Raw genomic sequence first — 17,428 nt, 5'->3', positions numbered from 1 at the left:
TGGCGTTGGCGCCAACATCTGGGAAGGGGTACAGTCATCCCACATATTCGGAACACCCACAAATTCGGAACACTTTTGTGTTAAATTGTCAATAGAATGCCAAATGCATCTTTCTTGGTGACCCTTCTATTTTTAGGACCTTTACTTGGACATTCTCTTGCTATTTCACTAGCAAAAGCAGTTCTTTTTGAACAAAAACTGCATTTTAAGACTTTTTTATTCAGAGTTGCAAAACACTGCCTTTAAATTGCCTGTTCCATAACTGTGGGATGTTATTGTGCCTCCCACAATTGTGGAACACCTGAATTTAACAGATATTTTCTCAAAAAAGTTATAAGACCATTCATAAAACATTACTATGCTTGAGTTTCATTGGTTCCACTGTATGAAGTCATTATTTTGTAGAAAATATGTACTCCTGGAGAGAATCAAAGTTTGTTTACATTTGCAAGAAAAAAGTGTTCCGAATTTGTGGATTTCAAGGGTCAATGTTTTTCTTTGAAAACTTGATATAAAATGTGAAAATGTACAGCCGGTCAATGCATCAATCAAAAGATCGCAAGAAAAGCTGTCACATGCAGGTAGAAGCAAGTCATTATGTTCAATTATCGATTTTCTATGATTTTTCGAACATTGGCTGATCTGTAAACTGTTCCGAATATGAGGGATGACTGTACATCTTTTATGTCAGAAAAAATGTGTAATTTATCTACTGGAAATGTGTAATTTTACCACTTTTCTGTTGTAATGTCACTTTTTCAGTCTAAATTGAGGTAAAATTACACCATAAAATAGATAATATACAACCTTCCAAAATTACACCTTCCTGATTTACATTATTTTTTACTGTGTACTATCAAAAATGTGTCTTTCTTCGATTAAAAATAAACAAAAAAGCATTCTACAGTGTATTGCTGTACATGCACTACTTAGACTGATAATGTGACATTCCACCAAAAAAGTGGTAAAATTACACATTTTCTGACAAAAAGATGTGTCTCTTCCTTACATCTGTTACTGTGTATTTCAAAGAAAATTAAATTTCAGAAATGTTTTGCCTGCTCATTTTTAAGGGACATTTCGGGAAGGGGGATGGACAAAAACTTGTAAATTAATTTGCAATTTCCTGATCAAATTTGGGAGAAAAAAATTGTACTTACAGTTAGGCATTAGTGCTAATCCTAGAAGAATGATTTTCTTGGATTTTTTGGTTTTATTTAGCTAAAACACGTACATTTGAATTCATTTTTTTTTCCAAGAATGCAATTTAAAAAAATATTCCGATCAAGTTGGTGTCTTTGACAAAGTATAAGTTGATAAAGGTCATTAAAAAATGGCTTTTTAATTTCTTTTTATATAGAAAAGCGTTTAATTGTGAATTTTGTGAAATTCTTGCCAAAAGTACGGCGCGTCGTTTCGAGGCTGATTTGCCGCGTGTCTTTTTCGGGAATACGCGCAATACAGCTTTTATGTCAGAAAAGATGTGTAATTTTTGCCCCAAAAAATTATTAATAAAATATTTAAATTTGCCTATTTTCCGATGTAATGCCACTTTTTTCAAAAAATAATGCATCATAAACGAGGTTTTATTAAATTTTAAATTTTACACCTTCTCAAATTACACAATTGTTAACTGTGCATGACAATGTTCCGTTATTTCTATTTTTACTTTACAACACTTAAAAAATCAAACTGTGATTTAAACCTTGTAATACAAATTCAAGGAACCATGAATAACGTTCATTATAATCAATGTAAAAAAAGTTAAATTTTTGAAGGTTGAAAAATTTAATGTTTGAATATTAGATCTTTTCATCCAATTTTCCAATTTTCCACCTTGATGAATGTAGAATACGTACATAATAAAAGATTTAAATTAACACATTATTAGAGGTAATATTACGTTTTTATCCTGACACAAAATTTGTCGACATTCCTCTAGACGTATTATATCCATGATTTTTTTTAACAGTGTAGTAGTCTCAACAATTCATAAGAAGTTTCAAAGTTTAAAAATAATCTAGGATAATTCATGAATCGAAATTAACGATTACGTTAACTCTTGTTATCGTATAACAACAAAAAAAATAAAACACCTTGAATGCACTGAAATAATTATATTCCGTATAACACAGAAACAAAAGTTGAAAAATTGTGAGATGAAAATTTAAACGTGTAATAGACACTCTTTATTCTTTTATCATGTAATTTTAATTTATGAGTATAAACACTTAAAAAAGTTGATAATTTTACAAGTTTCTGAGTTGTAATCACTAACACAAAATCTGTCTTTAAAAAGTGTGTGATTTTACATCAGAACTTGGTAAAACCATTCTAGCTGATAGAACTGCAAGAAAAGCTTTAAGAAAAAATTTGATTTATTCATGGTGATGTTTTAAATGCTGTGACATTCTTCAGAACGGACAAATTCCTTAACATTATTGGGCTAAGATGTTCCCTTGAACACGAAGCTCATGCAGGTTTTAAATATTCCAAAAATCGTTGAGATTCCGTCGTCATGGGTGAGATTGACTCAAATAAATTTCGGTATTTTTGTGGCCCATAGACATAGGCTCTTTGGTCCAGACACGGTCAAAATGCCATTTTAAGTTTCATACGACTTTTTCAAATATTAAGCTCGCTCGCTGCTGAATAGTTATTCTAGTAGTTCTTCACCGATTGTATCAATAAGTTTTAGTTAAAATTAATTAATTAAACAATTTCTGAAATTACACATTTCTGTTTTTTACTTGCTCGTTTTATATTAACTAAGGTATTGAAAACAAGTAAAGACAAAAAGGATTACGTATTCTGGGTCTCTTTTTAAGTTTAAACATTTTCATTAAAATTCAAACTTTTGACACACCGTCTCTGTTATCGCCTGTCGGCAGCAGCAGCGCGGCACCGTTATCGATCCTCCTTCCTGTGTCGTCGTCGTCGGCTTTGCTGGCACACACACCGGCAGTGCTGTCCAAGCCACGCCACACTATAGTCATCGACCAGTCAGTTCTTCGGGGTGGCCAAGCCCGCCCTTGCTTTCGTCGGACGCGTCGTCGGCGGGCCCAAGTTCGTCTCGAATAGTATTTAAGGGTGCAAATCCAATTAGGGGGTGCCGGGAGGACTGACCAGAAGCTTGTCGTTAAAAATGTTCTGACCGGAATAATCAAGTGCGTAATCGAAAACGTGACAAGCTTTCCCCGTTGTCAGATGAGAAGATCTTGGCGTGAGAAACTGAAAGTGATCCGAGGCCGAAAAGTGATGTGATGAAAAAAGTGTCTGTTTGAAAAGTGACGATGACTAAGTTGGATTAGACCACCGGGCACAAGCGACCTCGTGCATGTTTGAAGAAGTGTTCTGCTCATTCATTTTGTACTCTCCGTGGCGGGTGCGACTCGGTAAACAGGCAAATATTTGCTGCCCTGTCTGCTCATTGGGTCCCTTTTCTTCTCCGGATGAACTTGGCCAGAGGTTTCTGCGGTTGAGGTTGATGCGGTTGGCGTTTGAGATTGAGACAGACAAAATTGCTTTATTTCTATTGATTTTAAGAAACATTCCCACTAACATTACATTTTGTTCTATTTTTGGTATTTTTTACGTGATGTTCGATTCAACCTAAAGCGAATGTCATTTGGAGAAAATTTCCCTTATCCCCTTAAAAACAAGGGTATCAACAATTCTCGTCATCCAAAAAATATTCTTAAACCGAGCAATTCTCTACGAAATCGGTATTTTTTCTTAAATTTTATTTTTTGTATTTTTTTAATCCGACTGAAACTTTTTTGGTGCCTTCGGTATGCCCAAAGAAGCCATTTTGCATCATTAGTTTATCCATATAATTTTCCATACAAATTTGGCAGCTGGCCATACAAAAATGATGTATGAAAATTCAAAAATCTGTATCTTTTGAAGGAATTTTTTGATCGATTTGGTGTCTTCGGCAAAGTTGTAGGAATGGATACGGACTACACTGCAAAAAAAATGATACACGGTAAATTTTTTTTGGTGATTTTTTATTTAACTTTTTGTCACTAAAACTTGATTTGCAGAAAAACACTATTTTTAATTTATTAATTTTTTGTTATGTTTTAGAGGACATCAAATGCCAACTTTTCAGAAATTTCCAGGTTGCGCAAAAAAATTTTTGAGCGAGTTATGAATTTTTGAATCAATTCTAATTTTTTTCAAAAAATCGAAAAATTGGTCGCAAAAATTTTTCGACTTCATTTTTCGATGTAAAATCAAATTTGCAATCAAAAAGTACTTGAGTGAAATTTTGATAAAGTGCACCGTTTTCAAGTTAAATCCATTTTTAGGTGACTTTTTTGAAAATAGTCGCAGTTTTGAATTTTTTTAAATTAGTGCACATGTTTGCCCACTTTTGAAAAAAAAAAATATTTTTGAAAAGCTGAGAAAATTCTCTATATATTGCTTTATTGAACTTTGTTGATACGATTCTTAGTTGCTGAGATATTGCCATGCAAAGGTTAAAAAACAGGAAAATTGATGTTTTCTAAGTCTCACCCAAACAACACACCATTTTCTAATGTCGATATCTCAGCAACTAATGGTCCGATTTACAACTTTCGTGAAAATTTCCGATCTTTTCGAAAAAAATATTTTCAAAAATTTAAAATCAAGACTAACATTTAAAACGAGCTAAACATTCAATATTACGCCCTTTTAAAATGTTAGTCTTGGTTTAAAAAAAAATGAAAATATTTTTTTCGAATAGATCGAAAAATTTCACGCATGTTTTATGTTTAAACATTGTAAGTCGGGCCATTAGTTGCTGAGATATCGACAATGGAAAATGTTGAGTTGTTTGGGTGAGACTTAGAAAACATCAATTTACCTGTTTTTAAACACTTGCATGGTAATATCCCAGCAACTAAAGGTCGTATCAACAAAGTTGAAAAAATCAAAATATAGAGAATTTTCTCAGCTTCTCAAAAATATTTTTTTTAAAGTGGGCAAACATGTGCACTAATTTTTAAAAATGAAAAACTGCGACTATTTTCAAAAAAGTCACCTAAAAATGGATTTAACTTGAAAACGGTGCACTTTATCAAAATTTCACTAAAGAACTATTTGATTGCAAATTTGATTTTGCATCGAAAAATGAAGTCGAAAATTTTTTGCGATCAATTTTTCGATTTTTGAAAAAATCAGTATTGATTCAAAAATTCATAACTCGCTCAAAGATATTTTGTACAACCTGCAAATTTCTGAAAAGTTGGCATTTGATGTCCTCTAAAACATATCAAAAAATAAAAAATTAAAAATAGTGTTTTTTGCAATTCATGTTTAAGTGACAAATAATTAAATAAAAAATCACCAAAAATTTTTTTACCTTGTATCATTTTTTTCCAGTGTAGTCCGTATCCATACCTACAACTTTGCCGAAGACACCAAATCGATCAAAAAATTCCTTCAAAAGATACAGATTTTGAATTTTCATACATCATTTCTGTATAACCAGCTGCCAAATTTGTAAGGAAAATTATATGGACAAACTAATGATGCAAAATGGCTTCTTTGGGCATACCGAAGGCACCAAAAAAGTTTCAGTCGGATTTAAAAATACAAAAAAAAATCGAATGACCGAAATCTGGGAGAACTGCTCAACCGATTAGCTATTTGAGGGAAATTTCCCTTATCCCCTTAAAAAGTATAATATGAAATGGCTAATTCAAGGTAGAGTTGTACCACTCAAGACTTAAAATATGGAAGAAATGACTTTCTGCTTTGCTAGTTCACAAAAACTTACGGCAACATAACTGCACGTTACCAACGAACAAAGATTAATTCCTTGATTAATGCATATTTTTCCGAGTGATTAACCACACTCTATAAAAAAGGCCCTAACAGTTATGGCACTGATAAGTAACAGCGAGTGAGTGGAATCCATAAAATTCCTATGCTGCTGCTGCTTCTTAGGGTTTCGCAATAGCCGGCCCGGTTTCATAAGCTTCAAGCAGCGGTAGTAAAGTGTACTCACACAAAATTGTTAGCTTGATTACTGACGGATTTGCCCGGGTCCCCACACCACCATGTTGGTTGGTTGGTAGCTAACTCATTAAAGAAATCGCTAATAGCTGTCTGGCCTGTCCGCGGTCATCTGTCGACAGCGAAAAAAATCTGATAAAGTCTGCGCAGCGCAGCATCCATCGGCTATGCTGCTCCTGGGGTAGCCATTATAATAACCACTGAAGAAGCATGAAAAAAAAAACTCTTCAACTCTTTGATGCAGTGAAAGTTTAGAGTGCCCCTTTCGGGTAAGTCATTTTACGTCAGACATACTCCAAGTGAAGTTGCATACCGTTACCGAAGCCTCCAATTGAGCCAGCAGCAGGTGAGCTTAGGGCTTCTAAAACAGAAACAAAAGCTCGAGCCGGCTGAAACCAACGAAATTGCTAATGCTCCGCGCAGAGTTATGCCGAAGAATTTGCAGCGAAATCGTTTAGCCCGGCTCAACAGAAGCATTCCACGGCTGTCCGATTCCAGCTGAGCGGAGAAAATTGGACGGAGTGGCGCACACTTTCGCCTTTTTTCAGGGGGTAAGGGAATGTCTCCAGCTTACTTGTTGCAAATTGTTAAACTCTAAATTTGTATGGTAAACATCTTTACTGACACAAGATAAGAACCGTTTACACTGCTATCGAAAACTGTTCAACTTTATCAAGAATTGACCAATCTTACAAATTCTCACACAAATCAACCTCAAGTAGGCTGAGCAACTCTCCCCAGGGAAATCTCCGCCGGTTGCTTTTATCTCAATTTATAGTGCCAATTTAGGGCCGTTCGCGTGCCACGACATCGTCTTCACACTTTGACATGCAATCCCCGTCGCTGCTACTGGCGGCTGGAACAACCGTCAACCAGTCAAGTCAGCTGTGGTTGGGTTCCGTTGCGAATAAACTCTCATTCTATTTCCGTTCGACTGCCTTCTTCTCTGCGTTGCGTGTTTGGCAGCGATTTACGTACGGCAAAACGGCAATCCCCCGCTGCTTTCGGTTCTGTTTTATGTGAGAACCGATACAGCCGAGTGTGTTTGTACGAGAACTCGCGTATCTCGCTTGTTTGCTGTTACGAAAAAAAAAATAAACCAAAGATAAGATAAAATTCTTCCGATAAAAACTACTTTTACCCCACAATCAAAGGAGGCACTGCAATTAGTGGAAACATCGACCGTCGGAGTCAACACCTGCTACGATCCGACTCCGAAACGGACGTGTAACCACCTTCTTAATGAACCGCAAGGCCAGCCTGACCTCAAACTCATTGACCAAAGTTGGCCATGCCCCACACTTTAAAGTCTCGCACGATGACATAAAACCACGTCGCGCAATTACAGGTCGAATTGATGGCATTCTTGGCCGTCCAACTCCCACGCGACCTCCAGCTTGAAAATGGAACACCCCAACCTCCAAGTCCATGTTGGTATTGCGAACATCGCACATGCGCCCGTTTGAAATGTTACACTCGAAGCCAATACGTATCCATTGGATATGCAGAGGTGGCGATCGTCCCCAAAATAGGGGCGACACCCTTAACGAGCTGCTGCGTTGCTGCGCGGGAGGACAAGCTGACTATCAATTAGGCGGGAGGGTTTGTGATAATTATATAAAATTGGACTTTATGTTTTCAAATATGGTCTCCGTGGGGAGAGACAAGTCGTCGGTGGCGAGTTTTTGGGAAACTGTTACGATGACCGGTTTATGGGGGTTCGATGATCGAATGATTTCGGGTTGATGTTGGAAACGATGTTGACGTTGATTTCGGTTGAATTTCATTATTCTTGCTAAATTTTATTGGAAAGATTTTCAAGAATTATATAGTTTTCTTAAAGTTAAGCTCAAACTACCCTCAAATCAATTAATTTGAAAAAATAACCAGTTGAGCCCTTTTTATGCATTTTTTTAATTTGGTTGAAATTTTAAGAGTGATTTTTTTAAGACAAGAAAATTTTACAAAATGAAATGATATCAAAATATTCAAAAATCGATTCGGAGTTTTTTTTCTGATCGATGAGTTTGATTTGAAAAGAAGCTAGAATCGATGAGAAAAAACAGGAAATATAAACGTGTACTCTAAAAAATACCCTTTTTTGTTTTTAAAAAATCTGACCTCCCAGAAAAAAAACCATTATTAAAAAAATGGTCAATATTTTATTGGCAGTGTTGCCATTTTTATTTGCCAAAAAATCTAGATTTAAATAACGCAGAAGAAAGTAAAAATTACTTTAGCCAAAAATGTAAAACAAAATTTCAAATAAAAAAAAAGTTTGTAAGAAATCATGAATTTCGATTCCTGAATTCGTGAATAATTTTATTTTTGATTTCAAGTTTCCTTTCATGATTTCATGAATTTAAGTCATGAGGTCGTGAATAAAATTCATGATTTTATGAATTTCATTCGTGGCTTAAATATGTTTACGAATGTTCATGAATTTTTGTTCATGAAATCATGACAGATTTTCCTGAAATCATGACTAAACATTATGAAGTCATGAAAAATAAATTCATTATTTCACGATTCGTTATGCATGCAGAAAATTTGCGTCGTAAAATTTTGATCGTGAATTTGTGAAACATGCTTTTCATGATTTCATGAAATTTTCCATGTTTACATGAATAAAATGCAGCTGTGAAATTTGATAGGGTCAAAAACAACCTTTTTAATATGTGCACGGAAAATCCAGTTTTTTTATTGAGGTTTTTTAATAACTGAAATTGTTTCCCCCAAAAATAAGTGTTTTTTTATGATTCTTGGATTTTTTATGATTTTTCAAACAAAAAAAGCATCTTTGCAGTTGATTTTACAACGGTGCAAAATTTGGTAAAAAACTGATTTCTGTAAAAAAAAATGATTTTTGGATAGCATGAAAAACAAATTAATATTGAAATGCTAATTTATGAAATTTAAAAAAATATATAGCGCCCCTTAAATATTTTTTAAAAACTGCGAAAATGTTGCTGTTGAGCAATCCTCTACCAAAACCGGAAATGGATTTTATTTGTATTTTCTTGATTTGGCTCAAACTTTGTGGGGGCCTTTCCTATGACCAAATAAGCTATTTTGCGTCATTGGTTCACCCATACAAGTCTCTAACAATTTTGGCTGCTGTCCATACAAAAATGGTATGTAAATATTCAAACAACTGTAACTTTTGAGTGAATTTTCTGATCAATTTGGTGTCTTCGGCAAAGTTGTACAATTTGGTGTCTTCGGCAAAGTTGGACTTTTGAGAAAAAATAGGTACACGAAAAAAAAATGCAGATTTTTTTATCAACTTTTTTTTCACTAAAACTCAATTTCCCAAAATACGTATTTTTTTATTTTTGAGATTTTTTGATATGTTTTAGGGGACGAAAATCCGCAACTTTTGAGTCATAGAGAAACATGGTCAAAAAATCTGCCGCGGAGTTATGTTTCATGTATTAACATAGAAAATTTGACCATTAGTTGCTGAGATATCGTCATTAGAAAATGGTGGGTTGTTTTGGTGAGATTTAGAAAACTTCAATTTTCGTGTTTCTGTTTCTTAAAGCGGCTCTATCTCAGCAACCCGAGGTCCAATTTTCAATGTCTCAAACAATTTTATAGCAAATATTTTTAGAAATAGTCACTTATGGTCACTATTTTCAAAAATCGAAAAACTGCAACTATTTTGCTAAAATCAAACTTTCGGTGGCTATAAACGGAGCCCTTTATCAAAAAATCTGTAAAGTACTTTTCGATTGCAAATTCAATTTTGCATTAAAAAATAATGTCAAACTTGTTTTTGCATGAAACTTCGATTTTTTCCAAAAATCACTAATTTTTCAAAAATTCATAATTAGGCGGCAGATTTTTTGACCATGTTTCGGCTCAAAAGTTGCGGTTTTTTGTCTCCTGAAACATATAAAAAAATCTCGATAATCAAAAAACATTTTTCGGGAAATTGAGTTTTAGTGGAAAAAAAAGTTGATTAAAAAATCTGCAATTTTTTCCGCGTACCTATTTTTTCTCAAAAGTCCTTAACAATACCTACAACTTTGCCGAAGACACCAAATTGATCAGAAAATTCACTCAAAAGTTACAGTTGTTTGAATATTTACATACCATTTTTGTATGGACAACAGCCAAAATTGTATGGAGACTTGTATGGGTGAACCAATGACGCAAAATAGCTTCTTTGGTCAAATGGAAGGCCCCCACAAAGTTTAAATCAAACCAAAAATTACAAAAAATTAAAATGGTCGAAATTGGCCGATTTCGTAGAGAGATGCTCTGTTGCTGAAATATAGCCTCTTAGAATTTAAATTTTGTGAAAAAAACTTTTTCTCAGTGTCACCAAAAAACCCAAGTTTTTCAACTGACGGGTGCTTTTCAATCATAAAATATTTTAAAATTACATTAAAAAGGATCATTTTCGGAAAGTGCATTTAATCATTAAGTTGTGAATTCATAATTTTTTTATCGCCTATGTTTGATTTTGTTCAAAATTCATATTTTTCAAAAAATAAAAACATTGGTACCAGATTTTGCACCAACCTTGCCGAAGACAGTCAGATCAGTCCTGGACAAATGAAAAAAAAAATACAAAATTAAAAAATCAACACGCTTAGTGAAGTTATAGCAAAGTTTTTGATCAAACCCCGAGAATCATTAATTATTAAGATTTAACCATAATTTTGTTTCTATCAAGAAAACTTCAAAATCCGCTTTGCTTACAAATAAACAGCCATGTGTATTACTTTTCCGCACAATAAACACAATTAGAGAAATTTTATCACGCATTAGTCCCCCTAATTAATAGCCTTATTTGCTCAAGAGACTGTGCCGATTTCCTCAAGCGACGAACCCCACCTCAACCGGCAATCTGGCTAGTTTCCTCTTTCTAAATAAATGTCCTCATCTATTAATAAATGCCCTAAGAGACAACACTCCTCTCTCTCTTCTGCACCACCCTCGAGTCGTCGCTCGCCACCCAAATGCGGCCAATTTGGAGAAACATAATGAGACTTAATTTTATTGCCCACTGTCGTTCGCTTCCGCCGGTCCGCTGGTCAACTCAATCCGGTCGCGTCCGGCCGCGTGAACTGTCCCAAGGTCTACCGCTGACGGTCGCGCGTGTTTGTGTGTGTGATACCTAGAAAGTGAAACCAATCGGGAAATCAATAACTTTTGCCTTCCGCAACTTGCAGCAGCAAGCAAAAGCAAAATCCAACCGGGGCAGTTCTCTGGGAAAAAGAAGATTTTTAGTCAGATGGCTTTAAAATTAATATGTTTTTCCATTTTTGTAAAGGGGTAATGTATGTTGTTATTTGTACAACACATATTACCCCAAAGGGGAAAAAACAAATCAATTCAAATATATCTGACCAGAAATTCTATAGAAAATTTAGCATGTTTTCTTAGGGGTAATGTGTGTGGTAATTGTGCACAACATTTATTACCCTTTACAAAAAAAAAACAAAATTTCAACTGCAATTTTTTTCCTAGAGAATTATTCACCTGCAAAACTGCAGCACTGACAGCGATTAAATTGAGTGCAATTTGTGGACCTGCATCGTCGTCCTGCAGGTCTTCAGGTGTCCTACCCCTCTCACTGACTGGCACTTCATTAAGACCAGTCCAGTCGTGTGTGTCTGTGCGATCAAAAGTGGAAGCAACTTGAGACGTTGGGCTCTCTTCCTTGTGCGTATTGCGATCGAACGCGAAGAAAGGTGAAGCTCTCTCTCTCTCTCTCGGGGCTAAGACATAATTAAGGCACCGGGGAGAATGGATCTTCAGGTTGCCGAGTACCGCTACCGCAGCCAGAGCCAGAGCAAGAGGCGGCGCCGCAGTCGAGTGTTTAGCACCTGCGTCAGTGCCGGTGCCGCCGCAGATAAGGTATTTTTTTTCTGTTGTTGCTGTTTTTATTTTATCTTTCTTCCTCTCCAAATCGTAACGGAATCGTGCGTAACTTTACTGTTGCTTTTAAAGATGCTTTGGATGTGTTGTTTTTTCTTTGCTTGTTTCTTGTGCAATCAGTAAACGTACTTTTAAGTGCGTTTGGATTTTTTTTCGGTAATTACAATAGGTTATAATGTTTACATTCGTGCTATTATTTTCCGCAATTTCTACCAAACATCAAAATGACCTGATTGTTTAATTGTCAAACATACAATGATGAAAATATTTTCAAAATTCTTAAAACAAAGAAAAAAAATTCCAAGATTTTTTTTTAAATTAAAATTAATGCTAACAAAAAAAAACAGTATTTTATGTTGTGCTATGTTTTTTGGGATCGTCACAAAATTTGTTATTAAATAATTAATCTTTTTTCTTAAATTTTATTTTTTTTTTATTTTTTAATCCGACTGAAACTTTTTTGGTGCCTTCGGTATGCCCAAAGAAGCCAGTTTGCATCATTAGTTTGTCCATATAATTTTCCATACAAATTTGGCAGCTGGCCATACAAAAATGATGTATGAAAATTCAAAAATCTGTATCTTTTGAAGGATTTTTTTCATCGATATGGTGTCTTCGGTAAAATTGTAGGTATGGATATGGACTACACTGGAAGAAAATGATACACGGTAAAAAAAATTTGGAGATTTCTTATTTAACTTTTCGTCACTAAAACTTGATTGGCAAAAAACACTATTTTTATTTCTTTTTATTTTTTGAGTTGTTTTAGAGGACATCAAATGCCAACTTTTCAGAAATTTCCAGGTTGTGCAAAAAATCTTTGAGCGAGTTATGAATTTTTGAATCAATACCAAAAAAGTTTCAGTCGGATTAAAAAATACAAAAAAAATCGAATGACCGAAATCTGAGAGAACTACTCAAAACATAAAGATTGATATGTTGCAGATAAATAACTGCAAATGATCTAACAATTACAATGTCATATATCTGTTTTCAATTTGAGGTTAAACATTTTTTTAAATCAAGCAGATAAAAACACGAAATTTGATAAAGCTGAAAAATTATCCCAAAACATGTTTTGAAAATTTATTATCTACTACTGGTTTTCTCATTTAAACAGTATTGTGCTTAAAGCTATTTGTTTCCATGTCCCCTGAAATAAAAAATAATGGTTAGAAATAGATAATGGTTAGAAATGAGTTTTTATTAAAATTTGGATTAAAACCAATGCATAAAACCGCTACATAACATATGGCAAAAATGGAGAGACAGATTTCTTTTTATTTAATTTTAGACTTTTTTTAAAAGATTTTTATTTTAAGAAAATCAAAAGATTAGACAATTTCAAAATTCTGTTGCAATGTTGCACGCTTTCGAATGATATTCGCAGCCCAATTTATTATTGACTTCCCAAAAAACGGAATCGACGTAACACCTAATAATGTGGCCCTCTTAAACCTTGCGGTTTCGTCAACGGGTCCACAGGTGTGTATCGTTCTTTTTTTTAATTTTTGCGTCTGCCTCGAGATTCGAACAACCGACCTCTGGATTCCTTTGTCCAATCTGTACAATTTGTTGGAGCCACTTTTATTAACAAAATTACCAATTCGCTTGAGCAAAAAAATCAGACGTGATTTTTTGTTAACTTTTTTCACAAAAATTTAATTTCCCAAAATCCAATTTGTAATTTTTTTTTATATGCTCGAAAAACATTTTTTAAATTTTGGAATTAAGACTGTAACATATTAGTCTAAATTCCAAAATTTAAAAAAAATATTTTTTAGGTTTTATAACCAATATTATACGTTCTTTTGAAATTTTAAGGTTGATGACATATTTTTAATATGTAAAATAAATATTCAAAGAGATCTGAAAACTTCACAAACGTTTCGTTATTTAAAATTAACTATGGACCATTAGTTTTTGAGATATTGATTGAAAATAAAAGCTATTTGGATGAAACTCAAACAAAATTGTCCTGATTCGCCGTATCATAAAAAATCATAAAAAATATTTCCATTTTTAATCATGGACACTGTTTGAAAATATAAATCTGGAATATATTATTTTAAATTAAACTTTAAGTGGCTAATTCTTCAAAACGATTCAAAACTGAAGCAAAAAAAACCTTTGGAATTTCTTATTTTTCCATTTTTTTTTTTTACATTTTGTTCATACTATGGCTCAAAAGTTGCGTTTTTTTGCACTCTAAGTCGACTTAAATATTAAAAAAACGTTAAAATCAACGGAAGTGAAATTTGTCAAAATCGAGTTTTCTTGATTAAAAAAATAGGTTCAAAAATTTGTTCAAAAACATGTATTTTTTTGTAGTGTATCAAATGAATAGTCTTAAACATCGACCGACTTTTATCGAGTAACTCACCCTCAAATGTGTATGGAAGCTCGTAAGGAAAAAAATGATGCATAATGGATTACTTGGATAAATGGAATCGATGAACAAAGTTTCACGCAAATAAAAAAAAAAAACAATTAAATTCCCGAAAATTGCGAACTCCTGAACAACAAGACTAGAGTAAGAAAAAAACTTGATTATATTGAAAAAAAAAACTAAATGATTGTCAAGTAAATTCTACAAGCTCTAATGGCAAAATACTCAAACATTGGTCAACTTGACTGATTACCTGATTACCACCCAAACATATCCAAAATTGTCACAACCGAAAATTAATTCTTGATAACCAGTCAGAGGTCATTCATCATCCGTTCGTTAGCGCTCCTCACAATCAACGGTAATTGTTTGGTTTGGAGTGTGTGCCTGTCTGTCTGTGTGGTCGTAAAATTTAGTGGCTGATGACTTGGTCTGACCCTCGACAGTGTTTTAGATTGCGTTGTTCGTTCACACTCTAAAAGGAAAGAAAAAAAAAAACACGAAACTCGCTTCAGGCTATCAACTTCCGCTGCGCGACTTTAAATATTTGTCAGAAAACTTTTCGCTCCAAAACAAAAAATTCTCCAGTGAAATTTCTCATGAAAAGTTTCGTTCACCGTTTCGCATGCTCTCACTCTCCTCAAGGGAAGAGTTTTTTTTGTCGCAGCCCAAAAACACACCGGCACAAAACGGCAGGCACCATCTCGCATCGGCTGGTTTAAGCGTATGGAAATTTTATGCAAATTGTGTTTCTCATCTGCACCAAAGTATCATGCGAAAGAGAGTACACAACAAACACAACATCTCTCAACAGACTGCTCCAATCATCGCTGTCTGACAGTTGCACCTTCCTCGTTCAGAGTGTGATTTGAAATTCAATTTTCTCTTCCCCAACCTTGAGCAACCATCATCCTCCCCCACCCAGGTCTTGGTGGGAAGTAATTTGACGTGTACTCACGTAACGGTTATCGCTGCTTTGCTTTTTCTGAAGAATTCATTGCTGCACTGTTTAATTTAAGCCCTTTTTCCAAGGGGTCCGCTCGATTTACATCTGATTTGTGAGTCAATTTTCGAGAGGATTAACAACTTCATTAAATTCAACCTCAAGTTGTGACGCTGACCTGGAAAGTTGACATCTTTTCCCACACCACCCAAAGCCGTCGATGATTGCTGCTCACTGACCCGGTTTCTTTGCGTTGAGAGTCTCGACCGCCAGTAGTGATTTATGTGACTTTGGGAATCCCTCCAGCAGTCCCAAAATTATCATTTTTCGTACCCTCCGCTGTAATTTGCATTCGATTGCCGGGGTTGAAATTGATCGGCGTCTCGGCCGGCGACAGGTGACCGACTTTCGCCGGCACTCATTTGACACACGGAATCGCTATTCAGCGTGGCCGTTCCGGTACGCCGGTGTGCTTGCTGCCGGCCAAATTTGGCACGCGAAAGTGGTCTTGAGGTGGTCATGCCCCTTTGGGGACAAGCTGTGTAGTTCAAGTTCAAGTTTGAAAACGAGAAAAAGAGAAAAAGTGAATTTAAATAACACAAAAACACAAAAATACACAAAAACAAAACAACAAAAATACAAAACAACAAAAATACAAAAATACAAAAATACAAAAATACAAAAATACAAAAATACAAAAATACAAAAATACAAAAATACAAAATACAAAAATACAAAAATACAAAAATACAAAATACAAAATACAAAAATACAAAAATAAATAAAATACAAAATACAAAAATACAAAAATACAAAATACAAAAATACAAAAATACAAAATACAAAAATACAAAAATACAAAATACAAAAATACAAAAATACAAAATACAAAAATACAAAAATACAAAATACAAAAATACAAAAATACAAAAATACAAAAATACAAAAAAAATACAAAATACAAAAATACAAAATACAAAAATACAAAATACAAAAATACAAAAATACAAAAATACAAAAATAAAAATACAAAATACAAAATACAAAAATACAAAATACAAAAATACAAAAATACAAAAATACAAAATACAAAATACAAAAATACAAAAATACAAAAATACAAAAATACAAAAATACAAAAATACAAAAATACAAAATACAAAAATACAAAATACAAAATACAAAAATACAAAATACAAAAATACAAAAATACAAAATACAAAAATACAAAAATACAAAATACAAAAATACAAAAATACAAAATACAAAAATACAAAAATACAAAAATACAAAAATACAAAATACAAAATACAAAAATACAAAATACAAAAATATACAAAATACAAAATACAAAATACAAAAATACAAAATACAAAATACAAAAATACAAAAATACAAAATACAATACAAAATACAAAAATACAAAAATACAAAAATACAAAAATACAAAAATACAAAAATACAAAACTACAAAAATACAAAAATACAAAAATACAAAAATACAAAACTACAAAAATATAAAAATACAAAAATACAAAAATACAAATATACAAATATACAAATATACAAATATACAAATATACAAATATACAAATATACAAATATACAAATATACATATATACAAATATACAAATATACAAATATACAAATATACAAATACAGCAATTCCCCACGAAAACAGCATGGAAAAAAACAAAAGTGCTCGGATCGGGCTCAAAATTTTTCTGGGGGTTCCCTGGCCGAAATAATTAGACCCGTATTTTTTTTGTTTGGCCATTAGGGTGACCTACGCCGTGTTAGGGTGGTCTGAAAAATGGACCACACGGCGTTGGTCACTCTAATGGCCAAACAAAAAAATACGGGTCTAATTATTTCGGCCAGGGAACTCCCACAAAAATTTTGAGCCCGATCCGAGCACTTTTGTTTTTTTCCATGCTGTTTTCGTGGGGAATTGCTGAACATACAAATATACAAATATACAAATAAACAAAACTGCAAAAATGCAAAAATACAAATATACAAATATACAAATATACAAATATACAAATAAACAAAACTGCAAAAATGCAAAAATACAAAAATACAAAAAAAATAATTGCTAAAATTTCTAAAACTGTAAAAATTGTGAAAATTGCTAAAATTGATAAAATTGATAAAATTGATAAAATTGATAAAATTGATAAAATTGATAAAATTG

The 17,428-nt window shown here is 33.3% G+C and overlaps 1 protein-coding gene across 5 annotated transcripts in view; it reads left to right on the top strand.

The window, feature by feature from the left end:
• LOC6031149 (serine/threonine-protein kinase N) overlaps positions 1–17,428 on the top strand; it is a 167,960-nt gene that overhangs the window by 71,122 nt on the left and 79,410 nt on the right. The window contains exon 1 of one of the 5 annotated variants that reach the window (XM_038261750.1): positions 11,729–11,877. The exons of the other annotated variants lie outside the window; for them this stretch is intronic. Within the exon in view, the coding sequence (XP_038117678.1) occupies positions 11,767–11,877 (111 nt within the window). The 5' untranslated portion in view covers positions 11,729–11,766. Of the gene's footprint in view, positions 1–11,728; positions 11,878–17,428 lie in introns of those variants that run through there. 5 annotated transcript variants of the gene reach the window in all.

The sequence above is a fragment of the Culex quinquefasciatus genome, chromosome 3 (genome assembly GCF_015732765.1).
Source record: "Culex quinquefasciatus strain JHB chromosome 3, VPISU_Cqui_1.0_pri_paternal, whole genome shotgun sequence".
In the NCBI taxonomy this organism is placed as follows: Eukaryota; Metazoa; Arthropoda; class Insecta; order Diptera; family Culicidae; genus Culex; species Culex quinquefasciatus.
This window is presented reverse-complemented; position numbering and strand designations above follow the sequence as displayed.